The sequence below is a fragment of the Bacillus rossius genome, chromosome 10 (genome assembly GCF_032445375.1).
Source record: "Bacillus rossius redtenbacheri isolate Brsri chromosome 10, Brsri_v3, whole genome shotgun sequence".
NCBI lineage: Eukaryota > Metazoa > Arthropoda > Insecta > Phasmatodea > Bacillidae > Bacillus > Bacillus rossius.
The window spans coordinates 55,593,400-55,621,236 of NC_086337.1; the positions used below are offsets into that span (position 1 = coordinate 55,593,400).

General features: G+C 43.1%; 1 protein-coding gene across 8 annotated transcripts in view; it reads right to left on the bottom strand.

Annotated features, from left to right (window-relative positions):
* LOC134536208 (RNA-binding protein 33-like) overlaps window positions 1-23,143 on the bottom strand; it is a 38,425-nt gene extending 15,282 nt beyond the window's left edge. For 3 of the 8 annotated variants that reach the window (XR_010075773.1, XM_063375862.1, XM_063375864.1), the window contains exons 1-19: window positions 23,089-23,143; window positions 20,488-20,581; window positions 19,140-19,207; window positions 17,550-17,713; window positions 16,084-16,251; window positions 15,870-15,988; window positions 14,724-14,889; window positions 13,712-13,875; window positions 12,392-12,541; window positions 11,544-11,615; window positions 9,647-9,734; window positions 8,525-8,664; window positions 6,249-6,335; window positions 5,801-5,972; window positions 5,170-5,528; window positions 3,940-4,059; window positions 2,966-3,058; window positions 2,711-2,875; window positions 2,387-2,466 (exon numbers count right to left, since the gene is read on the bottom strand). Coding sequence is in view for 7 of the 8 variants with exons in the window: in XM_063375862.1 (XP_063231932.1) it covers window positions 2,387-2,466; window positions 2,711-2,875; window positions 2,966-3,058; window positions 3,940-4,059; window positions 5,170-5,528; window positions 5,801-5,972; window positions 6,249-6,335; window positions 8,525-8,664; window positions 9,647-9,734; window positions 11,544-11,615; window positions 12,392-12,541; window positions 13,712-13,875; window positions 14,724-14,889; window positions 15,870-15,988; window positions 16,084-16,251; window positions 17,550-17,713; window positions 19,140-19,207; window positions 20,488-20,581; window positions 23,089-23,117 (2,498 nt within the window). In the remaining variant the exon portion in view is untranslated. Of the gene's footprint in view, window positions 1-2,386; window positions 2,467-2,710; window positions 2,876-2,965; window positions 3,059-3,939; window positions 4,060-5,169; window positions 5,529-5,800; window positions 5,973-6,248; window positions 6,336-8,524; window positions 8,665-9,646; window positions 9,735-11,543; window positions 11,616-12,391; window positions 12,542-13,711; window positions 13,876-14,723; window positions 14,890-15,869; window positions 15,989-16,083; window positions 16,252-17,549; window positions 17,714-19,139; window positions 19,266-20,487; window positions 20,582-23,088 lie in introns of those variants that run through there. The other 5 variants (XM_063375863.1, XM_063375865.1, XM_063375867.1 and 2 more) reach the window with 5 other exon arrangements.
* Between the last annotated feature and the right edge of the window lie 4,694 nt (window positions 23,144-27,837).

Here is a 27,837-nt window from a genome sequence, read left to right on the forward strand (position 1 = left end):
CATTATGTTCTCACTTGGAAGCCTTGATTCCAATATGATTCCAACTGCAGGTGCTTGCGCACGCACAGTTACTGGCAGACGAATGGGCAGACGTTGCTTTGTGTTTGTGCGTGCGAGTTTCCTTCCAATGGCTAGACTGAAGTTCATCACGGCCCGGTCTGTGGCCGGCTGACAACGGTACAGCCCGGCAGAATACACCGGTCCTTTACACTCCATAGCCGCAACTGAACTTGCCTTAGCTGATGTTTGTACAACAGCCGATATCATAGTCAGACTTGCACACGAATCTCTTTCCCCCTCATATGGCTAACTGTATGCCACGGTACATCTGTTGTTTACCAAGTTGCAGATTTTGTGGCATCATGCCCAACGTTTTTTTGCCTGTGGCGATTTCATGCTAACTGAAATTTAGACATGCTATTCAAGACTGGTGCAGTAAAATTAACACCGCGCTAAATGAATTCACGCAATTTGAAGACGTGCTAAGTAAGGAATTGATGGACTCTGCATTTTATTTAACGAACTTTCAATGCAAAATGTTCTGCTTTTTTACGAAAAACTTACCCCAACAAAAAAACTTTCCTTGCATAAAAATAGCACCCCTACTTTTCAAAATTGATTTTAGCATAAAATTTGAAAGTTTAGACAATAAAACATGTTAATTTTGATCCAACTATGTATTTCTATTTTTTATATATATAATATAGGGGCAGCAAGGCATTAGAAATGCCCAACAGGAGATCAAAATCCAACCCGTATGACGTCCCATCGCTACCGCGACAACTGGCTGGGACTGCAGGCCGCAGGCGAGGTACCAGACTTACAAAACAGACACATGGACACATTGGCCAAACTACAGCACTGCATGCCTCCACGCGCCTGCGACCTCTATCACTGTGTCGACATCCACACTGTGGCAATCAGTGAACATACAGAGCATTGCTAGAGGCCACCACTCGCCAGCTCTGCCCACTACCATTTACTGGCTAGCTAGGACTGAATACAGGGCGGGCAATGACCTTTAGAGGACTTAAAACATGATTGAAATTGTAAATTAAATTCATAATCACCCAGTCCAAGCACCGAGGATAATGGTAATGGAAGAAGCCCGCAAACTTAGTGTTTGAACTAACAAAAAACTATGTAGTTAATGTAATTGTGGTTAATCCTTCTATCATCCTAAGCATTATCTTCCACAGGAACCGAGTGATTACACAAACCTGCTAAAGAGAGCAAGCCGAACGCAAGGAGGCATCAGTGCATCTACTAAGTATGTACGTACACAATACAATAGTACAGTTCCCACATGTTTATTAGACAAGTTATAATTTGGATGTTTTTAATAGCCACTTGGTGTGGTTCACATTAAACGTTATTCCCAGCAAGCGACAGCATCTTGATAGCACAAACGCCACTTTCTGCGCAAGGTACGGACCATGCCCACACCGACAAGGCAGACACCATTTACATATCTTTGAAACAAATACTCAATGAAGCAGTGAATAGCAACATGTCTAGCAGTAGTACAACTCTTTAAAACTTAGTGGCCGACCACACAACAGATACTTGAGGTGACAGCGTCTATTCAAATTGCTGCTTTATCTCACACTTACATTTCAAAATGACCCTCACTGCAAGCGACTGGTCTTCATTAACTGATAATCTGGTCCAATAATCCAATCCTGCCTTTTCTGCACATGTTTGCCAGTTTATAAGATTTTCGTCCACATTTTCCCCGACTTTAGCACTAGCAAACATTTCTTGTTGAATTTAATACACAACAAAAATAATGCAACAGTAAAAAAAATATGATGGTTGCTTCAGCCTGTTGAGAGCTACATCCACATCACAAAGATGAAAAAATTATTTTCTCTGCATAAATCATGTACTGCACAACATCACGTGTGTCTCAAAATCAAGCTGCAACTGAGGTTTGAAATACAATTGTGTACCAGTTGGTGGAACCAAACAACAGCCAAATCACCAGGATATTTGGCAAGCTGCGAGAAACAAAACAGAATGAATTCGGCTAGTAAAAAAGTCATTTGTCATCAATATTTTGAGATACATAGGCTTGGAATCAATGGTCAGAACACCGTGAATTTTCAAATGCAGACATCAGTATGCGAGTTGCAGTCACGCAAGAGAAAAGCTGGAACCAAACCGGGGGGCTCGGCCAAACGGCATCCGTCGAGACGACCATCGAGGACACGTGGACCGGCACCTAGCGACCCCCGGGAGCCGACACGTCCAGAGGGAACGGAGGAGACGCCGCCGAGGCGAGGAGAGCAGAGACGGGAGAGCAGAGACGGGTCGCAGGCAGGCAGGCTACTTGACCACGAGCGTGACGCTGATGAGGGAGAGGTCCACCATCTTGCGCTGGTACCTCTTGAAGAAGGTCGCTGCGGCGACGGGACTGGCGAAAGTGACGACCGCACGCCGCTGCTTGGCGTACATCTGCAAGCTCTGTGAACACGCACAACGCGCCCTGCCTCCGTCACGAGAACAACAGCAGCTGACGACAAGCGACACGTTACCCTTGCTGCAGTTGACCCGGATCTTATTTTCAAAAAATTAATATTTTTCGTTCAGCAGCATAGTATTAAGTGTACTACTTAAATTAATTATCTTTAAAAACATTGTTGGTTGAAAACTTTAAGACAGCAAACGGAACAAGAGGTCAAGTGAAAGAAACAGGGCGAAAACTCACCTCAAGAGCGCCAACACGCTGGCACAACTTGCGCAGCTGAGCCTCGGACGTGCTGGCCGCCAGGTTGTCGATGCTGACCACCTTGGTGCGGGGCAGTGCCTGCTGGGGCGCCGCCCCCTCCTCCGCAACCTTCTTGGGGAGCACCACCCGGGTCCCGCTACCCACCTGCACGCACGCCGCACCCTCAGAACAATACACGCCTCCGAGCACCGGGGCCGCAGGAGGGTGGCTGCCGCGGGGACAGGGGTAACTCACCAGCTGGGCACTCTTCTGCACTACGATCCTCTGCGGCTGGGCCGGGGGCTGTGCCCCTCGCAGCAGCACGGTGCGGCCTCGTCCCGCCGCCACCTGCCAGTTCCCGGCACGCACTCACAGGCCACTCTCGTAGCGACAACCACAATTTGTTCTTCCATACCTTTTTTTGAAAATCTAGTTCATTTCCTCGTTTACAATGTGAGAATACTTCCTTACTCTAACCACATACAGTAGAACCCTGTTGTTACGACCCCGTTTATCAAGGTCCACCTCTCTATTACAACTTCTTTCGAAGAGCCATGTAAAATTTTTGTTAAATGTCTAAAATTTGAAGGAAATTTACCGAAAATCAGTCCCAAGCATGTTGCGCTACATTGCTCTTTCTGATGTACTATACTGCACGTGACGCAGTGACATCATTGTCCATTTCTTAAAGGTAACACTGCACCACTGTCCTGATGTCCAGGCTGAATTATATTCATGATTTTTTATCTTCTTCAACTCTAATGAATTTGTAATTTGTTAACTTCTTGTTTGTTTCAAAATCATTTTGATACTAATTATTGCCAAATGATTCAAAAAAACTATTTAACATAATGAGAGATGTCTATTCTTAAATGTTAAATCACACACTGTTTAACTGTACATGAACTTGAATAATTTAGACTCAAGGAAAAAATTTATGTTTTTATTAAATATTGGTTGTATTTGCATGTACATACCTAAATCCAAAACTGATCCCTAATGAATAGGGGCCGGAAAAATTCGCAATTTGTATTGTTATGTAACATTAATATCTTAAGCAAATTTCTCAAAAAATAGATGCTAATTTCTGGAAAATAGATGCTAATTTTAAACATCATAAATGCTAATTTTGTAATAAAGAAATGCTAATTTTTCCAGGCCCTACTAATGAATAGTAAGTGTTCCAATACACAGTGACCCCGCGGGGAAGTCCCGGGAAGAGCACCGACCTGACGCGGCTGGGCGCTGGGCGGCGGCTGCTGGCTCACGACGATCCTCCGCTGGACCGGCAGCTGGGGCAGGCAGCGCACCACGCGCTGGCCCGTCTGCGACTGCACCACGGTGCCCCACTGCGCACCACACACACACACACACACACACACCACACTCACTCCATCTTCAACAACAGCAGTTGTTGGCAAGGTATTACACCTCATTTAGAGACATCAACCATCTGACTCATATATTTACAGTGAATTATTACAAAAAAAAAAATGAAAATGAAAATGTTATATCGATTTTACCAAGTTCCCAATTTATCGAAAGTCAGTGGCTTCCCATCTCTTTCTAACGCATCAGGCTCATCCCTACTGCAAACAGGTTTTTCCTATTAGTAAGCCAACTTTTTAAGTCTGTTGAAAAGTGGTTTCTGAAGTTTTAATGCAACTAATCTGTCAAACAGGTTTAAGAGAGTTGTGATTAGTGTTGGGTCGATTCCAAATCTGTAATCAACTGATTCCACTGATTTTGTTTTAAGTATAAAAATACAGAAAGAAATACATGTGAATTATTGTGCCTGTATTTTTTCAAATGTTTATTATATAAAGTGTAAAGTAAAAGAAAAAAAATTAATTATTTATTTCTAAAAATTTTTTGTAAATAACAAACAGGTTTTTTATCTGAGCATACGAATCAGGAATTGTTTGTGAAGCATTACTAAGAGTAGAGAATTTGATGGAATCGGAATCTAAACATGAGAAATCCCAAACATGAGAATCAAAACTGGAATTGGACTGGCCATATTTTTGGAAACCCGACCCTAGTTTTGACATTATTTTTAACTGAGTTTGAGAGTGATAACCAATAATTATTAATTATATTTAAAAAAAGAAAAAAAGAACCGTACAAAGGAGGGTCCAAGGCATGCACATTGTGTTTAGGAAACTGGTGGCACAGGTTGCAGGTGCCTATTGGAAAGGTGTTCCCATCTTGTACAGCGGTCACATCTGGTGGTGGTGTGAAGGCAAAGAACAATAACCAGAGAACAAAATACCTCACCCTATGCACACCACCCACCAGTCAAATCCCGAGATAGTGATAAAGAGGCAGTTCCAACTCCAAGTCAGTCACGGCAGCTGCCTGACCGGTAAAGCATTTTGGAGGGCAACCAACCACCGCACACAGGAAACTTGGAGCATTATGAAACTAAGCGCTGAGTGCAAGCGCGTGATGTGACTCACCACTTGCTTGAGCTCGCCGGTCTTGGTCCTGACAGTGAAGAGCTTGAGTCGCTGTTGCTGTTGCTGTTGTTGCTGCTGTTGCTGCAGTTGCTGTGGCTGCTGCAGCAGTTGCTGTGGCTGCTGTTGTGGCTGCTGCAGCAGTTGCTGTGGCTGCTGCTGTGGTTGCTGCTGCTGCTGCTGCTGCAGAGCCACGGAGTGGGCGGGAGGCAGGAGCGGAGGCGGGGCCTGGCGCCCGCCCCGCCCCCTGCCCCTCCCCCGCCCGCGTGCTCCCAGCCGCTGCGACACCGGCGTGGTGCGGGCCGGCTGCACCGTGTTGCGGTTCACGATCGTTGCGATGGCATTGCCCTGCGGCACCTCCCCTGCACAAAGACACCTCACGCTGAGGCTGATCTACGTGGCGGGCAGGCGGGTGATAAAACGCTGGGGCACGGCCCTCCAGAAATTCAACTAGGCATCTAAACATAATCCGTTCCAGTACTTTTCATTTTACTATACCTGAAAAACCAATTGTTACAACTGAAGCTCAATTATATTTTTAAGGACTCTAAAAAAAACATCATGATAATAATTAAAGTCTTGACTCGACTCAAAGGTATCATCGCTGGACTTGAGGCGGTGCGTAGCGCCTCACCCGGGGCCGGGGTGACGAGGGTGAACTGCTGCTGCCGCTGCATCTGCTTCTGCAGGGCCGCCTTCTTCCGGCGCTCCTCCTTCTGCTGCAGAATCTTCTCCCGCAGCCTCTTCTGCTCCTCTATCTTCTTGCGGTACTCCCGCGTCTCGTCGTCCTCCGGCTCCAGCTCCTCCTGCGGGCCGCACACCCTCTCACCCCCCCTGGTCTTCTCCCTCTCCACTACCGTGTACATCGCATACTCCCCTCTCCCGGTGGCAGGCATAGTCGGACACCTGCCGTCTACTGAACATCACCACGCTCCTGAACACATCAAATTTTTTTTTAACTTAAGCAAAACAAAATTATTTTAAAAGTTCACATTAACTGACATGCCTCCCCACGTCTGTTCATCGTCTGCACTTCAACTACCGTGCAGCTAGCCTGTCCGACAGTGGCCCTGGGAACGCACCGTCAGCGGGGGCACCTCCCCGACCGTGGTGTCCGGCAGCGTGTCCACGGTCTGCACCTCGTGCAGGTTGCTCATGTCCGGCATCCTCTGCAACAAGCCACGCACGTCGTGTCCCCGGGCGCCGACTGCCGTGCGGCGGTCACAGTCACCGCCGACACTGTAATATGTATCTACTATATTACTGAGTTATAACACTGTCCGCACGCAGTGTGTTACATTTTTACCGTCGTTGCCTAGCAAAAAACTTTATTTGTTACAAATGTAAACAGTAAACATTCCAGACTTATTTATTTTTATTTTAAATACATTTGGACGTTTTATTTGCACTAATTTAAGCCATTTTCATTAAATAAAGAAATTAATTAGTACGGTCACAGTTACCACGGACACCAGCACACGGCACCTTGCGCACGTCCCCTGGCACTCGTGTTGCAACGACTCACGGTGAACCTTCGAGTATTTAGGGGAACTATTCCCCGGCATATATTTTAAATTATTCAATCAATTTCTTGACACAAGACTTGAATTATATCTTCCCCAATCTTTTACAGCGAAACCCCTTATTTACATTTATTTCAGGGGAAACAAAGGAAAAAAAAAAATGTTAATTGTGTGAAAGCCTAAATTGAGAAAAAAAAAACCTCAAACTCATCTAATACGTATGTATACCTCATTTCTGAATGTATTCCTTCAACAAATACTTTTACTTCTTAGTAAAGATAAATTTAATGTATACTAGCCTACTGATATACCATCAATACTCAAGCCTTGATGTAAGTTTTTGGACATACGCCATTGCTAAGAACCTTCTTCTTAGCAATGGCGTATGTCCAAAAACTTACATCAAGTCATGCACTCCCATTGCACAAATCTTTTAAAGATAACAATACTCAAGCCGTACCCAAAAAAAAAGTTTAAATTTATTTTTAAAAAACTTAACTCTTACTTTTATTACAGTGAAACCCTGATTATCCGTTTTCCAATGGACCATGAGTAAAAAACGGATAATCCAGGAAATCCTACAATGTGGGAACACACTCTAAAGTTACCAAATGCACAATGTATGTACTATTGCAAAAACTTTCAGTGAATCAGTTAGGTATTTCCATAAACTGACACCAGCAGCACACTGTATATACACTATCAATATTGGAAAATTATATTTCCTTAATTTTTTTAAATGAACAAAACAAAATAAACTTCAAATTTGTATGTTTTAAGCAAGTAATTACGTATGTATTATTCAAAATTTAAAAGGTACATACTCACCACATGTTATAAGATGCACACTTCTAGAAATTATAAGATGAGTTTTTATGCAGCAAAATATTTTTGGTGTTGGTAATCACAAGTTTGTTATTATTAATACAATGTACAATAAGATAGAATAAAGAGTCGATGGAGGAATACCATAGCGCTTTGCCAAATCAACCCGTTTTTCGCCTGGATTTTTTTCAACAGCATTTATAATTTCTAAACGCTCTTTAATGGTTTTAACCTCTTTTGTAGGCCGATACATATCAATGAACCTTTACAAATTTCACACGTGCATTAGAGTTAAATGCATAAAGCTAATTTACCGTAAACAAAGAAAATCTCGCGCATATACGGCCGGCCACGGAAACGCTAGGATGAACAATTTCGTCTATGTTTCTCGCAGGATTTCACTGTCGCTAAATAGAAACGTGTTTACGTTGGGCTAGTATGTACAGTATATCGACCATGGTTATATTGTTGTCGATTATCGCACAAAGCAAGAACTATTGTGCGAGCGTTAGCTTTCGTCTGTTGTTTTTTCGAAGTTGGTGAACCTGTTAGCAACAGAGTCATGCTCACTTTATTCGTTTTCTTTTTAGTAATGGCCGCCATATGTAAATATTGGTATTGCATGCCGTGTAGACACGCGTAAACTGGAATATTTCTCGGGAATTTGAATGTGAAATCGGTAAAAAGCCAGTTAAGTTCAACCCGTTAAACCGGGTTAAAAAATATTCGTAAACGATGGAAACTGGATTTTTTTAACATTGTTCTTGCGGGTTTTTTTCGGGACCACGGACATTAAACAATAAAACCAGGAAATTCTACAATGCGGGAACGAACAAACGAGGTTACACTGTATATGGATGAATAAAAACATACAAAAAAATTAGGTGTTTAAAAAGTTTCCAAAAGAGAATTTACACATCGAACTAAATATTATAATTTTGCATTTAATATAAATTTCAGCTGACCCCCATAGTACAAACTGCATGCGCAGTGCGAGGGAGGGGGAGTACCTTCTTGCGCTTGACGGGCAGGTCGAAGCGCTGGGGCTTGTCGAAGGACAGGCGCTTGTGGGGCGGGCGGAAGCCGGACTGTGGCCTGACGACGGAGTTCCTGGGCCGCGGGGCGACCATCCCCCTCTGCTGCACCGGCCCTGCGACCCAGCACGCACCCCCCTCCACCACCGCTTCAACTGCCCGTGCGCCTGCATGCGCTCGCCTGGGCGCAGCCGAGTAACCTTACTCCTGTCCTCGGACCCGCCAAGGTTCACACTGGTGAGCCCTCTACACCGAGGAACTGCTGACAGTGGATCATTTACAAGGTCATAACAATCTTACTAAAATCCCAAAAATGGAGAATGGGTAGAGACCTGCAAAATTCGCGGATTCATTTCGTGATATGATACAATTCAAATAATTATAGCTTAGCGCTGCTTCTACCACTGGTTCACTGTTAATCTGGATTAATGAGGGCCAATTAGAGACCCTCGCTCAAAGAAGTGTCGAATCACAGACACCCAGTCGAGATGACTCACAAGTCAGCAGCCAATGAACAGGTGGCATTTGCCCGAGTGTGTAGAGTGTAGTAGACTCTATCCTGGAGGTCATTGAATCCGAGAATTTTGCAGGTCTCTAAGAATGGGTTAAGAATGACTCCTGGACACTCATATATATATTTTTTTTAATTTTATACCACTGCAGCACAGAAACTTCTAATTGTAGATGCCACAAAACAGCCAAACGTTTTAGCGGCTTTATTTTTTGTTTTGTTTTTTTTATGTCTTGTCTTTTTTAATTAAGTTGCGTGTGACATATGTCGCTGTACATTTTGTGTGTGTACTTACAGGTAAACTGAGAACTCCTGAAGAACTTTTTTTATTAAATTTGTAAAATGTGGTAAAAAATTATGTTGAACACTTGAAGCATATGTCTTTTTTTTTTTTTTTTAGAGAAAAAGTTCAGAAATACGAAAATAATGGTATTAACCAGCAGTAACAAGTTACAACCAGACATTATATTGCGGTGAGGTTTTTGTTAACGACGTCGAACGTATGAATGTTTGTAGGGATATCCTGGCTCCTGGCGACACAGCTGACCGATGTGTGGCGGGGGCCGGACGCGAGGTGAGGTAGGTACCTGGGAAGCGGGGACGCTGCGGCGACTGGAACACGTCCGGCTGGTGGTAGCGCATCAGCGGCCGGGGCTCCATCTGTGGCCGGAACATCTGCCCGGGACACACGAGCACACGCCTGCACTGTCGCCGCGACGTCGTCAGCCTGCTTTGCTCGAAGGAGCGTTAACGCTGCAGCACACACTCGTCATACATAGTGTTTAGTGAACAATATCATTGCTTGGTGATTGGTTCTGTATTGCAAGGAGGAAGGACAACAACTCCTGGCTAAGAACACCTCCCGAGTGCATTCAGGGCTGGAGGGTGTGCTCTTACACGTCACTGCGCTACTCATCACAACCAAGTCCCTTCTAGCTGAAGTCCATGCACAAATACATTAATGCAGCACAAGGAAACACTCTGAAGTTGAAATCTCCTGCTCAAGACATTTCTTCCAACAGAACAGCTGCTGTAAAACTAACATTTGAATGGGACACACTTGAAGGAATTCGCTCGTACAAATTGTGCAGCTAGGCAAAATAAAAGAATTATAGTCTTCTATTATGGCTTAAATTTGGTAAGTTCAAAAACTGGATGAACTACAAATCTCAAAGCTTGCTCACGTATCTCCTACACACAGCAAGTAAATTCTAATGACTGTGACAAAACTGCACAAATAACACATTCAAGATAACCAGTGCTCATGCCTTCAGAACAAAGCCATGCAAGCACGGACCTCAATACGAAAGCCACGACACGATCGATACACTAGAAACAAGACACTGGCACCACAAGCATGCACAATGCACAATGCACAACATTCAGTGGAACTGCAACTATCAGTCCACTCTGCAATTGTACAACTACAAACCTCAACTGACCACCATTATGGCAGTGATATGCAATATATATGCATGAGTTTAATTTTATTACCTACTCATTATTTTTCTGTCCCAGCACATTTGTAAAGCATCTTTACTTGTATCAAAATTAATCAACGGCATTTATTTCTGACTAAACGTTTTACTACCAACTCCTAAACTACATAATTATGGTCATTAATCATGCATCGAAGTACCTTAAACAGCCAAGCATCTGATTGGCTTCGAAAACGAACCGAATTTTTTGAAAAACTGACATATAACCTAAACTACTTCATAGGAATGCATTAAGAGTGCATTATGCACCACATCACTGTCTTTGGCAAAAGTACTCAGGCTATTATCCAGGTGAAATGTAAAAAGCCAGTACACATGAAAATACTGTGTTCTGTACCGAAACCAGCACTAAAACATTTAAACCACAGTACACAGGTACATCTTTTGTTTCAGCGTGAGGTAGAGGTGCCCAGTTTCAAACTACCGAGATCATGTATCATCTTCGCAAGCAGGAACTACTTGGCAAAACAACAAACAAAAAAAAAAAACAGTGCATAGTTTTGCAAGAATAGGTATTTGCAAGACTTGGGCACATACCAAATTTACTGGCATTATTTCCCACCCTGCCATCGGTATTCATCCTCACCACGCACACTTCAAAAGCGAAGCAGCCGCTCGCACCGCCAGCATCACGCGTCTGCGCTCACGCCAGGCCCAAGGTCGCATGTGTCTCTTCACCATTTGTAACCAATCCAGTGCCTCAAGAGAGCTACACATATTGCAATTTTGTGTTTTCTTTAGGTGTGCACGGTGGATGAACATTCGGTTTACGGACTACAAAAGTATCGCAATTCTTTTTTTTTTTTTTCTTTTTAATTAGCACACCATGTGTTTAGTTATCACTTCAGCTTTGCTTTTGCATAGGTGCGACGTTAAAACCAAAGAAGTGGTGATAACCGAGCGATGTTGACACAGTGTAAAAGACGGCAGTGCGAGCCACGCCAGTAAACGTGGCACGGGCCCGTGCGGGGTGCACGCTGGTTACCTGCGCGGGAGCGTACTGGGGCGACTGGGGCACAGCGAGGTGGGAGACGGCCTCTGCGTCCCAGCTGCCCGGCTGGTCGCCCGCGGACAACACAACCCAGCACTCTCACTACCCCTGTCAGCCACAACCCTCATCGCCAGTTCTCCAGCGCTGCAGAGGGTTCTTTCTTAACATGTCTACACTCTGTTCTCTGGCAGCCATGAATCCCCTTACTACTTATCGTAATAAATGTTTCAATTACTTATTTTGATTTGTTTTACTAAAAACAGAAGATTCATAAAATGTAATGTGCTTGATTTTTTTTTCCTTCGATATGAACAATGTTACTGCAATGAGTAGTATAAAGTCATTAGTGGTGCTACTACAAGTTTCATATTATAAAATAATTACAATAACTGTGTCAGAAAAGTTTTATTTTGACTAATCTTTCACATGTGCTCCAGTTTATGAGACAGTCAAAAGTGGAATAAATGATGCATTTTAGAGGCAATGAGTGTAGTTTTACCAATAAACCCTTCCCATGGCCGACTGCAGTCGGAAGGGCTTAGAGTTACAGTGGAAGAAGTACAACAGCCATACAGCAGGGCTTATGGAGATTTGCCAATAAAATTTAAATTGTGAAAGAGACCTTAAATTTTTAAAACTAGAGCCTATTTTTTTTATAGGTATTTGTATAAAAGATTAAAAAAAAAGGATTAGAAATTCACATATTAACTTCAAAACAACAGAATCCGCATTGTTAGAGTTTGTGAACATTGGTATGTTCACATGTGTGTAAGTTTATGAGACAGTAAGCAGCGCTGCACTGCCGTGTTGCAATGCAAGTGTGCGAGGCAAGCGAGTCTCACCTGAGGCGGGTGGTGAGGGTGGTGGGGGTGGTGCTGGTGGTCGAAGAGGGGCGGGGGCTGGCCGAAGTGCTGCGGAGGGGGCGGGGCGTGCAGGGGGGGCGGGTACAGCGCCCCCTCCTCCGGCCACGCCGGCGGCATCTGCTGCTGCTCCTGCCGGGACAAAGGCACCAGCTCTCCCGCTACTGCTGCTCCACGCAGAGTCCCTGCCACTTCGAGAGGCCGCACTTGTCCCGCACTGAGACCGACCCGGCGTTACCGAGAGCACCCGGTTGTCGAACCAGTCGCTAACTAACATCACATCAGATCTCCAGTTCACGCACTTTCAGTTTTGTTGCAGCCACTCCAAAATACACAAAAACATACTGAGAGACGTTATAAACCCAACATTAGATGGTGATGAAAGCAACAAATCGTTCGCGAGTCATTCATCTCTGAAAATCAGGAGTCATGAGAACAACTTCTTGCAAAAAAAAATTTCCAAAAAATTTAAAATATCAGAAAATGGGGAATTAACAGAGGTACTAAAATTATGTATAGGATATTAAGATATTAAATTTGACAGGACCCTCAAAAAAAAAGATTAAATGTAAAAAAAAATCTATACTCAAATGCAAAAATTGAATTTGTAGGTATTTCTAGGTTTTCCAGAAATCAATCCCAGGCTATTTATTCGATTTTCTGCCTAAACACATGTGCACGCCATGGCAGACGGGCAAGATAGCACATGTCATCCGCGTGCAGTCATGCCCTGGGCAACCGCGCCGAGGACCAAGGAAGGCCCACCCATCTCCCCCCCCCCCTCCCAGGGCAAGCCGCCACAGTGGCCCGGGATTCCCAGAAACCCACCCTTTCCGAGTTTTCACAGCAGTGAGATCAGTCCGAGTGTTTCACCGCACGGGTGTTGTCCAAAACTGTCGACCTAATAAATGGTTCGACGACGACCTCGAGTGTATTATTTCGGGCGAGGGAGGGAGAGGTAAACCGGGTGACTTCGCCCGCATGCTAGAGGCACCTGCCGACCCCGAGGTGGCATCCAGGGATCAAGACACCTATTATACAAATTGATGTTCCACGAGGCAAAAATTTCCGGAGGACCACGCGCGCCAATTGTCGGCCATCTTCATTCACTGAATCACACACTAGGGTTTTTTTTTTTGTTACATCTGACCAGGGTGGCCACACCACAGAAGTTAGAAAACAAAATTTCTTAACATACAATATCAAACAACACCAGTGAGCATCCACCCTATGGAAGCGGGGGGAAGGAATCCCGAGAATCACGGCGGAGAGGGTGCGAGCAGAGGCGGTGCAGGCACTCACCAGGTAGAGCGGCGGCGGCGGCGGCTGGTGGTAGAAGCCCGGCGACTCCATCATCTGCGGCGAGGGCTGGTACTGGCCCTGGGGCGGCGGCATCGTGAACTGCGGCTGGGGGGTCAGCGCGGGGGGCACTCTGTCCCTCTCCCACACCGGCACGAGTCCGGCACCTGCCGCACGCAGAGGCAGCTCAGCCCCCTTCTTTGTTCCAGTTGCACTCAGATTAGTGGCTGACTGCGCTAACCTCACTGTAGGTGATGGTGGTCAAAGCCACGTAGAAAAGAAGTTATGGAATTGGTGTTAGCAATCTTAGCCATGTTAATAGCTAAACATTTCTTCCTTGCCGATGTGTCAAGACGTTAAATCGTAACTGAGAAAAAATTGATTTGTTATGTTTTGCAACAACTTCAGAAATCCTGATTTTAAGATTCAATTTGCTATAAGCTAGATGGAATCGTAATATAGCCATTATAAATTAACTTATAATTAAGTTAGTATCACATGTAACTCAGTTAAACTTCTGATTCCGTATTTTATTGCATAAATAAGTGCTTGAATTAGAATATTTTTAAAAGCATATATTAAAAAACTAATTTGTTCTATTCCACGGTCGAAGTATTACTTAAGTCTTAAGGAACTTGCACAGCATTTTACAGAAATCTGTCAATGCAGGTCTGACATGCAGTAGCTCCTTGTGAAGCACAGGGTGCAACGCGAGCTTGAATACGCCATCTATTATTGACATACTTCAGGTGGCAGTTATTACTTTATGAATTTTATCCCCCCCCCCCCCCCTTTTTGGGTGTTTCAGTTACGTTCGCTACTGCCATGTGTATTCCTGCACACACATTCCCTTCTTACCCATTTAGATACAGACATCGGAATGGCGGAAGCGCACGCTCATCAACTACGCTAACTTTTCCATGTGGACGGCAAGACTTCTTTCACTGCACGAGAACCATCACGTAAAAGGCCTCCCGCTGCACAAAGTGTCGGGCCGGGCGAGGCTAGCACACACCTGGGTGCTGCGGCAGGCCGCGGAAGTGAGGGTTGATGAGTATCTTCTGGGGATGCAGGGCGTGCTGGAAGGGTGTGTGGGCGTGGTGCTGGAACTGTTGCTGTTGCTGCTGCTGTTGTTGCTGCTGTTGTTGCTGTTGTTGCTGCTGCTGTTGCTGCTGCTGCTGCTGTAGACACACGCTGCTGGTTTACAAACCCGCCAGGCTATCAGCCATAACGTATTAGTACACGAGAGCAGTTCGCAAAGAACTTGTTGTATCAAATAAATAGTAAAAAGTAAACATTGGCAAGTGTAGTCTTTACGTTGATGCGTGTTATCAAAGGTGACAACAGGCTGTTTATTTACTTTTTTTTTTAAGTTACCAAATGGTGGGAATGTGTGGTTTTTCGTGGTAAACAGACGTATTTCGCAAAAAATATTCGCGGTATCTAAAATTATGTAAAATTGAGGTTATTCCTGTTAAACTTAAGAATTTCGCGTAAAAATTTGTTTTATCGCAAATGCGAAATTTGCACGTCCCTAGCTATAACTACCAAACATGTCTAAAGTCTATAGACACAAGTAATTTTATTTTCCAGTTGAATTTCATTTTTGAAACCATATATTTCCATTCCATTGTTTCTATTTTTTCAATTCTGTTTAATTATACTTCTTACACCAAAATAGTGTAATTCTGTCATGCTGTACATACTTTTAAACAAAAAAATAATTTCTTATAGATTTGTCTAAAACAAGATTGATTCAACACAATGAACATAAATAAATCAGTCATGATTTGCAGTTTTAAAGTGATTCAATGAGAGGCACATAATCAAACAGAATATATAAATTTTTTCCTCTCTATACACTTAGGTACACAATCCGATAATAATGATATATATATATATATTCAAATTTCAAACATTTGAAATACGTTAAGGGTTAAAATATGCTTAATTTTATGATTTAACTTGCATTTTGGTACTTAGTGGTGTATTGAAATAATTTTTCATTTTATTTCAGTTTTTACACACACACACACACACACACACATATAATTTTAAAAAAAAACCTCTTGTCCCTACTAATCCCCAATGTAAACTGGAAAGAACAAATGTGAAACATGATCACCATGTTCACACCAACTGCGAGGTGTGCGACGGATACCTGGTGGAAGCCGGGACGGCCCCCGACGCCTCTGGCTCGCCCCCTCCGCCCCCGCCAGCCGCCCTCCTTGCGGCTCGCAAACTTCTGGTGGCCGGTCTCCTCCGAGGTCACCACCCTGTCTGCTCGCACACACACACACACAGACACGGCCGTCAGTCTCGAGTCTCCCCCCCCCGTGACCCCCGCCGCCGCGACACACGTCGGCCCCGCTCACCGAGGGAGTCCGGGATGTTGCCGTAGGTCTTGTTGCTCTTCAGGGAGACGATGTTGGTGCGCTCGGCCTTGAACCGGTTGCGCTGCTCCCCCTGCTTGTCGTCCTCTTCCTCGGACTCCACCGTGGCACCCGCCTCCGTCACGGCGCCCCCCTGCCCCGCCGACGCCTCTGCAGCACACCGCATCCACGCCGCAGCCGTTCATCACAGCTCGTATCGCAACTATACAGACTTTACTAGCAGTGATAAGCTCTGGCAAATGTAGCACACATATCGCACCCTGAGTACAAGACTATCGTAACTCAAAAAAATTGAGTTCATGAGATATTTTTACCATAAGCAGAAAAATATCATTATCTAGGCACTGCGAGACTATCGCAATATCATATTTACTTTTACGGGACTCGTGGCAAATAATGTAGTGTTGCACTCGAGAAAACATTATATAAAGAATGTGTGCAAGACTATGGCATCTGAGTTGTGATAGTATTGCACTGGTTTTTGAGTCTTGTACTCAGCGTGCGATATGACAAAATTTCATTAAACTCCTTAGCTAAATAGGTAATTTGTTTTACCTCTGAAGCTGTCATGATAAATTTAAAACAAAAACTGAACTTTTACCGAGATTCGCAAAAAAGGATTAAATTGCACTATGACTTAGTGCAATCGAGAAGTACTTGCAGCACAAACACATTACAGTGAATTAAAATAAAATATGGAATGATTCTCACCTAGCATGAAGGTGCAATGGTAAAAATGTTGGACTTGCGTTTAGGAGGTCCCCTGAGCGAAACCCAGTCCATCCATCTAGAATTCGGTTTTCCCAAATCAACCCTGGCATATGGTTGTATGGTTCCTTGTTATAGGCCATGAGTAGAGAGAAGATTTTATGGTTTTATTTTTTAAGCCAATTTCATTTTTAAAATGGAAAACTTCAATTTTAGTTTTATTTGTTTAATTAATTATATTCATTCATAAATTAATATAGCATACTATTAAACAAAAATTACAAAAGTTGCATGGAACTTATTTCACCAAAACAGTGGCATTTTGACTGATGCACTATGCCTATTTAAAATAATTACAATTTGTAATAATCATGTCTAACTATTCAAACAATAATAATATACCATTAACTCTTCATGTGTTTGAAAAGTGTACCTACGTTTTTAATGTAAATAAATGAGTTGCAAGATTAAAAGTAAAAATTAATTCAAATAAATTAGTACTCAAATGTTGGTACAAACAAAATGACATTTTAGAAATTTGAGTTGATGTTACGATTAAAGGTGCTGATATTTAATGATTTTAGATGTGTTTCGGGGGTTCATGATGTATTAACTTGCAATTCGGCGTTGTTTTGTTTTTATCGCAGTTCACCATATAACCTTGTCCCCAGAATGACTGATGCGAAGCATGGCTGTCTCTTAACAAGTATTCACGGCACTGCCAGGCGGCAGACACGGACCGTGGCGCGGGCGGGAGGTGGTGACGCTGCCGTAGCCGTCGGAGGAGTGCGTGATGCTGGGCTCCTGCAAGGCTCGCAGCTCCGCGGAGTCCTGTATCTCCGAGTCCAGCAGGTCCTCGGTCACGCCCAGCTCCAGCACGTCCTCCAAGGGCTCCTCGTAGTCCCTGCAACACCGGCGCCCCCCGTCTGCGTCTCCGCTGTGATACTACATCTCACATAATTGAATATTTTATTTTGTTTCTCCCAACCATAAATGGTTGTAATGAAACCTGGACAGATAGTTGTTAAAAACATAGATCTGACAAAGTTAATATTTAGATTTCATGGTAGATTTGGCTGGACAGGTCAGTGATATACAGTTTATGAAGGTTAATTGGCGCCCTAGAATCCAGAAGTAATTTATTACCCTATACTCAAATTTTAATATTCAGAGTACCTTTAAATATTGCATCAAACCGACCAAGTATATGTTAGGAGTAGGTGTTGGTTTCTATGGGCTTTGACTTTTCAACTTTGATACGAATCGATAGCAAAGTTGAAAATGCGGAGTAAACATACCGCACATACCCTGATCTTACTCGCATGCTCTCAATTCATTCATTATGCCGTCCAGTATTCTTCCTGTCACTTCCATAAACCCTCCTGCTTTCTCAACCCTTCACTCACCATCTCATTTTCACTCACTTATGCTTTAACAAAAATACATCAGAACCCCAATTTTACATCACCACTCTTATAGGTTTTCCCGTTATTTGCGTCATTTTACGTTGGTTCAGTTTCAACCTCATTTGATGCAATGCAACATATTCCCGTTACATAATTACAACATGCGTACAATCTGCTTTCCTTAATTTACACTGTTTTTTTATGCTATACCTACATAAATAAGTCATCCCCGTGTTTTTTAACGTACATCGTACATGTGAAGATAACACTTTCATGTGAAATACCACATCCAAAATGCTGTTGGGAACACTAGCACGGCAGCTCCTGGATTTTTCGATGCGGTCTTCACTGAAAACTGTATTTTTATTAATTAATATTCTTAAGCTGTACATGTCTGATTACTATGATTTGCTCATTTAAGTACGAAAGTACATATAAACATATTACTGTATGTATGATTACCTATTCTCTATACAAAATGTAAATGTAGAACTTTAATGTTAATAATTATTCTATTTAGATATACTTCACACACACTTAATTTATCAGAGTATTGGATTTTAAAGTCGTATCATGCACCTGTACTCTGAGCAAAAAAGAATTTTTCATACATTTTCCTTATTTTACACTTTCCCACATTTTACAACATTTTCAGACACCCCCTTGAATAGTGTAAAAAAAAGGGTTCTACTGTATTTTTTTTTTCCCCTCTAAATTATAAACAACTTCTCTTGCACTTTTCCTTAAAATATTTTTAAAATCTCTTCCTAGATTAATTTCACATTCTATCCACTCACAGTTTCCAGTATATTACTTTATTTCGCACCCTGTCTTGAAACAAACTCCCTTGCACACTCTCACAACGCCCGCCGAAAGCGCGGGACGTAGCGCGTGCGACAGATACGACGTGCGACGGACACTCACTGGTACTCCTCGTGGTCTGCCCCGCCAGAGACGTCCCCGCCCACCTGCAGGTAGTCGCCCGCCGGCTCCTGCAACACGCGGCACCGCGACCCTCGCTGGCCCTTCCTCACTGTTCCAGGCCTTTTCCTGAGGACAGGTCAGCATGCGCACCACTACCACCGATGCCATGTTTACTTACCTCATTGCCGGAGACAAGATTTTATGGTATTATTTTCAGGTCAGTTTCATTTTTAAATAGGAGGATTTCTGTGTATTATTTTTTTATTTTTTATGAAATCTGTTTACTAAAAAAGATAGCATATAACTTAACAAATATGATACTTAAATGTTACATGATACTAATTTCTCCAAAACTGTCATTTTGACTGAAGCATGATACAATTTTTTTTAATATATTGATTCGTGTTATGCATGTATAACTTTTCGGAATGAATAAAATTAATCCGTTAGGTATTTCTGTGTTTGAAAAATGTTCTAAGAACATAATTAAAAAATGAGTGATACAAATGAATGCTAAATAAATTACTTTCATTGAAATTCATTTTATTTAGGCCATTTATTTATTTAATATTTGTTGCATGCCTACCTACAGCTTATGTCCTTGGGTAGTAGGCACGATACAAACAACACAGATACATGCAGACAGAACAAAACAATACAAAATACAAGACAACAAAACAAAAACAATACACACAACATGCATTAATATTTAAAAGATTATATAATTGTCATTAGAGTTACATTTTGATTGAAAATGCTGATTATTTACAGGATTTTAATTGCATTTTTGTGTTTTGTGGTGTAACAACTTGAATTTCGGTGTAATATGTACTGACATGCTTTTTGGGTTAAATTTCAATTTTATAACAATTCACAACATAATCTTGTCTCTACTAATTGCACAAATGTTTCATTTTTGTACAACAGGTTTTAATATATAATGAGCAGTAATAACTGCACTCATTGGATATCACATCAATGCTAAAAATTAAAATCTTCATAATATAGTATTTTGATAAGCGAGCAATTTCCACCACTAGTCTCCGTGGACACCACCACCGACCATGGCTGTTGAGCATCTAACACTGACATTTAGGTCGGTTAAAATGCCACGCAAGTCCAACCACTAGAGTAGGTACTGGGTTGTTTTAACAAAGTTATTTCTAACCAATATTGATACGTAATCATCTAGGAGAGAAGCAAGTTTAATACTTATTGCATTTTTGGATTTATATATATTTTTTTTTACATTATTCTTTTAGACAACCTAGCACAATATCTGTAAATAACTGTAATAAACAATTTTTTTACGTTGCTGGAAGCCCTTGGGCTCAAGTGCATCTCTTACGTCCAGTTCGTCATCCGCGAGCAGGGCATCTTCGTCCTCGTTCGCGATGTCGTACTCCACGTCATCCGGCAGGTCATCCAGCAGTGTTTCGTCACTGGAACATGCCAATGGCTTCGTCTACATAACGACACCCAGGGGCGTAGCCAGCGGGGGGTTTTAGGGGTTCAAACCCCCCCTTAGCACCAAATCTTTAATTAATTTCTTATTAATCACTCAAACAAATTTCATATTAAAATTAATAAAAATTTTACCTTTACGATATTTAAATTTAAGAACAGAAAACTGCTAAAATAGCACTATTTTACACCTTAAAATCCAAATTTTCCCGGGGGAGGATCCCCGGACCCACCGCTTTAATACGGGGGGGGTGGGGGGGGGGGGGGGGGCACGCTTCTTAACACCCCCCATACACAAATCCTGGCTACGCCAATGACGACACCGTGCCTTAGATTTCACGTCTGAAATTTTCAACCAGCCTAACTAACAAACTGATTGTTAATGCTGTGAATTACTATGTTTTGTGATAAGTTTAAAAAACATCCAATTTTCATTTTCAATCCTTTTATCTAACCTGCAGAGCTAGGCTAGCATTAATTTCCTATAGTTCATTGAAAATTCCTAAAGTATAATTGGTGAGTCTATTGTGAAGTTACAATAATAATCCCCAGTTGATTTATTTTATTTATTGTCTTTATTTGTGTTAAAGTCAGGGTTGGTATAAACTTTTTTTTTAAACTAAACAACCTGTTTTTTTTTTGTTAAAACCAGGTTTTTTGTCAAGTATTGGTGTATTATAAGTCTACATTAAAAATCTACAATTTAAAAGCTACTGAGAAAACAAATTAAATATAATTTATGTATCTTTAAGAACTTAAATTGTTTAAACCTTTATTAAAAGGATGAGTTACAGTTGAAAAGCCATTTTAAGAAATCTATAATAGGTATACAGGATGTGGCTTTTGGTACATGTTTTTTTTTCTCTTAAACTTTATATTTACAGCAATTAATGAGTTTAGAAGCTTTATTATATTTGTTTCGAAATAATCTAAAATTGTGATTTTGAATGCTGATGACAGCATGTTTTTGATTCCCCACCACCCCTCCACACACACACACACACACACACACACACACACACACCCTAAGACAGCCACTACTTGCTGCCTAGTATCAGAAGCCACAGGCACAGCAAATTCCTGTCAATCCCTGTGCCATGGACCAATTACCCGTAAGACTTCAACAACTACTAACAATTGCCATAGGAACCCAACTAATCCCATTATTGCTTTATATGTTTTAACCATTAGCCAACATTTAAAATTTAACCTGAAAAAAATCTGAGCAAACACAGAGAGCCCTGCCACATATTTTCCCCTTTAACACTTAACACCCCAGATGCTGTCTCCGAAATCGCAACACGTCAAGGCATATGTTTATTTTCCCACTTGCGTCTTGTACAGCCCTCCCCATCAGTTCTACCTTCTTTCCCTACAACTTCACTCACAACCATTAACAGTTACGCCGCAAATGCCTCGCAGACCAAGTTACACTGTGTCAAAATTTTGAAGCAGTCTGAGTAAACATCATGGATTGCTTACATTACGTGCAGAGAAACATTTACAATGATAGTGCCGATTTTGAAGACCATCACGAGTATTAGCAACAAAAAATTTACGAAGGAAACTGCAGTGATTCTTATGACTATGATGAAAATGTCACCATTCAAAGTGACCAAACATCACCAGAAAAAGATGACACTAAAAAGTGTGACAGTGAACATTCAATACCACATGATTAAATAGAGCACTCAGTAAATCACTACAGTAAAAACAGGTACACAAGGGCAGAAACCCCATTTACATCTACAATTTCAACCAGGGGGCACAAGGTTGAATGCCTTTGCTTGTAATGTTGAGAGACAGCCAGAGGTGTCACAGGCCAGTGGAGTAGCTAGGTGACTGGCACCCCTGGCCAGCATTTAAAATGGATTAAAAGAGAGAGGGGTTGGGTTCAGTTCGTCGCGGCGACCCACCCCCCCCCCCCCCACCCCCTCACATGTACCGGCGCCCCTGGCGGGGGCCATCCCTGCCACCCGCTTGCCACGCCAATGGTCACGGCCTTTGAACCGGTGTGCCCGTCCTCAATATTTACCATAAAAAAATAGATTAAGTATTCCTAAAAAACAAAGTGAGTGTATTATTGAACGAAAATACTTTGGCGATCTCTCAGACCTAACATCGGGTCTTAAGTGTGAAAAAATAACAAGCAAATTTATTTGAACGTTCGCAAATAGACAAAAAATAAAATTAGTCGCTTCACTGATCGTTCAGTTGCCACAGCACTTAAATACGTAATTATTCCAAGCCATTTAGCTTTCATAAGCAAGCACAATGCAATGAGGGACTTCTTTTTTTTTAACGGATAGCGATTGGGTTGTTTACTAATGACAGTTCCATAATATATAAATATTTATATTATTATGCTTAGAAGAAACTTATGAATGAGTTATCTTGTAGAACATTTTAAACACGACAAAAAAAGGGGGGCAACAAACTTGAAATTAATAGTAAATATTTTTAAAAATTCAACTAACGCACTTACTTATTTTCCGACATATTCACGCACGCCATACAAGCAAGCAACACGCTCTGTTTTATTAACTTGCACTAAGTACATTAACTAACAACGTACACCATTTCTACACTTTTCAATCCGTGAATTCAAAATACAGTAAAAAAAATCCATAAGTTTAAGGTTTTACATATGAATACAAAAATACATTTCTTTTCTTATCCCTTTTTTAAATTTTATTCATGTCTTATATTTTTGAATTACCACAAAACAAGTAACAAAAAATGTAATAGAGTTTTTTTTTTATTTTTTTATTTTTTTTAGTTGTTTGTATGGTTAACGGCTTTCGCCCACAACCAGAACTAAATCATTCCAATCTTAATCATATCGTAGCAATCAAATCTCTTACTGTAAATTAACACCCATGCTCTATTAACACCCGGGACTCGAACCCAGAACCCCTCGCACCGTAAGCCGGTGTGCATCCGACTACGCTACGGAGGTCGGCATGTAATAGAGAATTAAAAATTCATTCCACCTGGGGTACATTATTTATAACATGTTGACTCCGAATGTAAAGGAAAAGCAAATAAAATTACATTACATTCTAGGCTAAATGTCCGTTGAATGAAATTTTATTTTATCCCTTCCCCACATACTCGTACTTTATCTTATTAATATTGTACCTAATATAATCACAGAATATACCAAATATATTTTTTTATTTTGTGTTGCCTGAATACTTTCATTATATTTTTCTTAAATTTTTACACTAGAGACTACTGTAAAGCTTCCAAATAGAAAAATAACTGTTAACAGACTGTAGTATAAGAGTGTACAGAATTATTTTATATAACTCATGAAAAAACAAGAAACAAACTCAGACTCTGTCTACAGATGGTATGACCAGCCCCAAGTGTATCTGATGAAGGTTCACAAATAATATTACACCAAAAAAATTGAATGTTTTGTTTTGATACTGTCGTAAGCTGGTCGACTAGTCCCTGAAAATGCTGCTATCCTGCCGGCTACTCAGGGTTCGGCAGAGGTGGGTCCGGGCCACATGGCCGAGGGACTTAGTCTCCAGAATTGAAATGAGAACAACTTGAATAAAGTGACGCCGACCGCCAATGCTCCTCTATGTCGCATAGACCGCTATGCCTCATCAACGTCTCCTAGAAGCGTGTGCACCGAACGCGCCCGTGCGCGCAGCTAAGTGTAGTGCGTGCGTCGAGGCGATCGCCGTGCAACGAGTGCTGCGCCGGCGGAAGGATCCGGCCGGGTGTGGCATATCCTTCCGCCGCACTACAACAAATTGTTATAATTATGTTTTTCCACAGGATTTTATTAAACATTATTTTTTATTAATTAATAATTAAGTCTTTGCAAAATCATGTTTCAATGTGCGATTTGTCCCGAACCTGGCCGGTTCAGTTTCCCGCGAAATTCACACGTTTCCGCGGGAGGGCTGGCGGGGGAGGGGGGTCGCGCGCGGCGACACCGCTAGTGTCCTTCGAGAGCTCAACCAGGCCGGCAGCCTGCGCGCAACGCGGAACCTTCAACCTTTGCATTCACCGACATGTAGTTTTCCATAGTGTAATTTCTTTTCAACCTTTTGTACAGTTCCGCGGTCGGCCTAAATTTACCATGAGGTACTTAACTTAATTCAATCAGTGCTCCGAGATGAGTGTTTACGTCATACGTAAGTACTGTGGGGAGAGTATGTGTTTTTACGTCGGCGCTTCACGCCCAACCTAGCCTACAGGCTACTTAGTTTTGGCCCGCACGGGGCAGCCAGCAGGCGACACGTGCCATCCAACTTAATAACGATTCAGTCCCTGGGACACACCTAGACACCACGTAGAGTCGCCGGAGACACGGGCCTACGTGTTGCTAGCCCAGTTTATCAAGTGTAATGTGTTAGCGGAATAGTTGTTCGCCTAAGTGTAATTCGTCATGTCAGGGCTTATGTATCACCGTCGTACTGCAGTGCGCCACCAAACTTGACGTCGTCTGGCCGACGACCACCCCAGAGCCCGACCTGCACCCGCCAGTATACGCTCCCGCTAACGGAACACACCCCTGGCCATGGCCCACCCGAGTCAGGCGACCCGAACAGCAATCAAAGACAAAGCCGCGGAAACCTGAGTAGACAAGAGAAGAACCGTACCCATTCCTCCTAAAACATTAAATTAGGATTTTAGCGACAATAAAATCTCTTCCAGACACACCCGTTTGGAGTCTAGCGTAATGAGGTCACGCCTGGCGCGAGAGAGGCCGAGCCTCCCTCGGACGCCATGCCAGTTCGGCAGTTCAGCGCAGCTCACGGACCGGGGCGGACCTACGTCCCACGGAGAGGCAACATCCTTTGTCTACATCGAAAGTAACGTCCGGTAAATATAGTCACTAATTAACAGAACCCCTTTTATTACTTAACCTCTCCGTGAGTACCCGGTCCCTTTTTTCGGTCCAGGACCTAATCCGGCCGCATCAATTTAAAGACACCCCGCACCACACTTGGTCAGCGGGGCTGCTCTTCAGTATACGGCACGGGCCGCCTCCCGCAACTTACAGAACTTTATTTAAGGTCACGCGCACGGCGCTGACCACAAACCCGCAAGGGAACTTGGACAAACTTAATTGCGGTGCGTGTTTTACCACAGTGGGCACAACACCCGCGCCGAGACATTTGCATACGGGATTGGCCGTCTCCAATCGTCCACCCCCTTAATTCAGTGTATTTTTGTATCCCGTATTTTGTATTGCTAACTTACGTTACCCGAGTAACGAGTGCCACGTAATTTGTGCGCGCCCCCTTAATTCAGTGTATTTTTGTGTCCCGTACTTTGTATTGCTAACTTACGTTACCCGAGTAACGAGTGCAACGTAACTTGTGCGCACCCCCTTAATTCAGTGTATTTTGTGTCCCGCCTTTGTGTTACGAAATTACGTTACCTGTGTAACCAGTGAGACGTATGAGACGTAACAGCGTCCGAGGCCACGTAACGCGGAACACAAACCATACGGCGCCACGGAATAACGAGTAAACCCCCCCCCCCGGGGACCTCTGTAGAGTGTTGTATTGTGTACGACTCGTTCCTATGAATAAAAGGTACGACACCACCACCTCAACTCCACGCCTCTTATTTAAAATCATCTCACGCAACACCGCCGCCGGCCCTAGTGGGCCACGCAGGGGCACATACATCCACGACCCCCAAACTCACGACTAGAACCGAGCTAGTCTGGCGCCCACCCGGACAATACGTAGCAAGAACCGCCTTTTCCCACTAGGAGCCACACCGGGACTCGAGCCCGAGACCCCGGACGACGGCAAACTTAATAACGATTCAGTCCCTGGGACACACCTAGTCACCACGTAGAGTCGCCGGAGACACGGGCCTACGTGTTGCTAGCCCAGTTTATCCAGAGCTAGGTATTAGTGTAGTGTATTGTGCTTCAAAATATCGTGTGCCATGTCAGAGTGTCTTTTGTAACTTTCGCGTCACGTATACGAGTCTGCCCCTCACGCGCATAAGAATCGTGAGCCGCCACTGAGGAAGTGAGCTGCGCGTGTGACTAGTCGCGTCGGGCAAACCGTTACGGCCAGAACGGGCAGCACCATGAATTGGGCTGTGCTGTATTAAATTCACCAACTATCTGAAGAGGTTTTGTGTTATTATTCAGGCGTCCCGAGTGGCCTCAACAGCTCGGGGGGCCCTACTGCGTTGACCCCTACCTCTAGCCACAAGGCCGAACCTTCCCTGAGATCACGAACTGAACAAAATCACGTCTAAATACTCAGAGGTAGCGGGGACGGCGTCAAATGTTTGCTGGTCCTTTATACTCAAGACGATGAACACTTTACATGGGGCTGCCGCATTTCCGCCTGTGACTATTTCTATATGGGACGAAGCCTGGTTCCGCGCACTAATATGGAAATGAAAATACAGGATGTCCCGCCCGTGACGAGTATTACCCACACTGTAAGGAATAGAATTCTCTATGGCTCGCGCGCAATAGGATGTCTGTCCGACTGTACACCACAATGACCGGGGAGAAATGTAAAAAGCACAGAACATACGACTGCGAATGTCCAGTTTGCAAAATAAACCGCGACTCGCAAAAACTATATATAGGAGAAGAACACATGTAAGACAAAATGACAAGATAAGAGCACGCGACTGAATGACAAAGTAACAAACTCGACTGCAAGGCTGAAAACACTTCCGCACTGCAAATACTGCGCCCGCTCAATCTCACCGTCCCGAAGCGACGTCACGAACACATCCGTCGCCTCGCGTGCCAGGTCCACGACTGCCTTCACTCTAGCGCGGAGCGGCCCACTTCCGTGACCGCTGTCGCTCGCGTCTGGCTGACGACTGACTCCCTCCTGCGCCTGGCGCGCCCGAGCGCCCGCGTCTCTCCCCTCTCCGCGAGCCCGCGGAACGCGCTGATTGGACACAGGTGGAAGCCACGGGCCTTGGCACCCGGTGAACAAATAAAAGCATATAATACATAAAACTTCAAATGGAGAAATATTTAAAATAAAGTTAAAACAAAATACTTACAATAAATTTAAAACAAAACATATATAATAAAAATAGATGTCAAATCCTGTAAACAAACAAAAACGTCGCACGTCACCTACACTTGCGTCGCACTAACATGCAAGAGATGGCGCTGGCGAGGCATAACGGCCTGAAGGAGCCAGGGAGGCACTTGGGTCGATGTCAATACTTTGTTATAATTTGAAATTGTACTGTCTTGGGCATTATA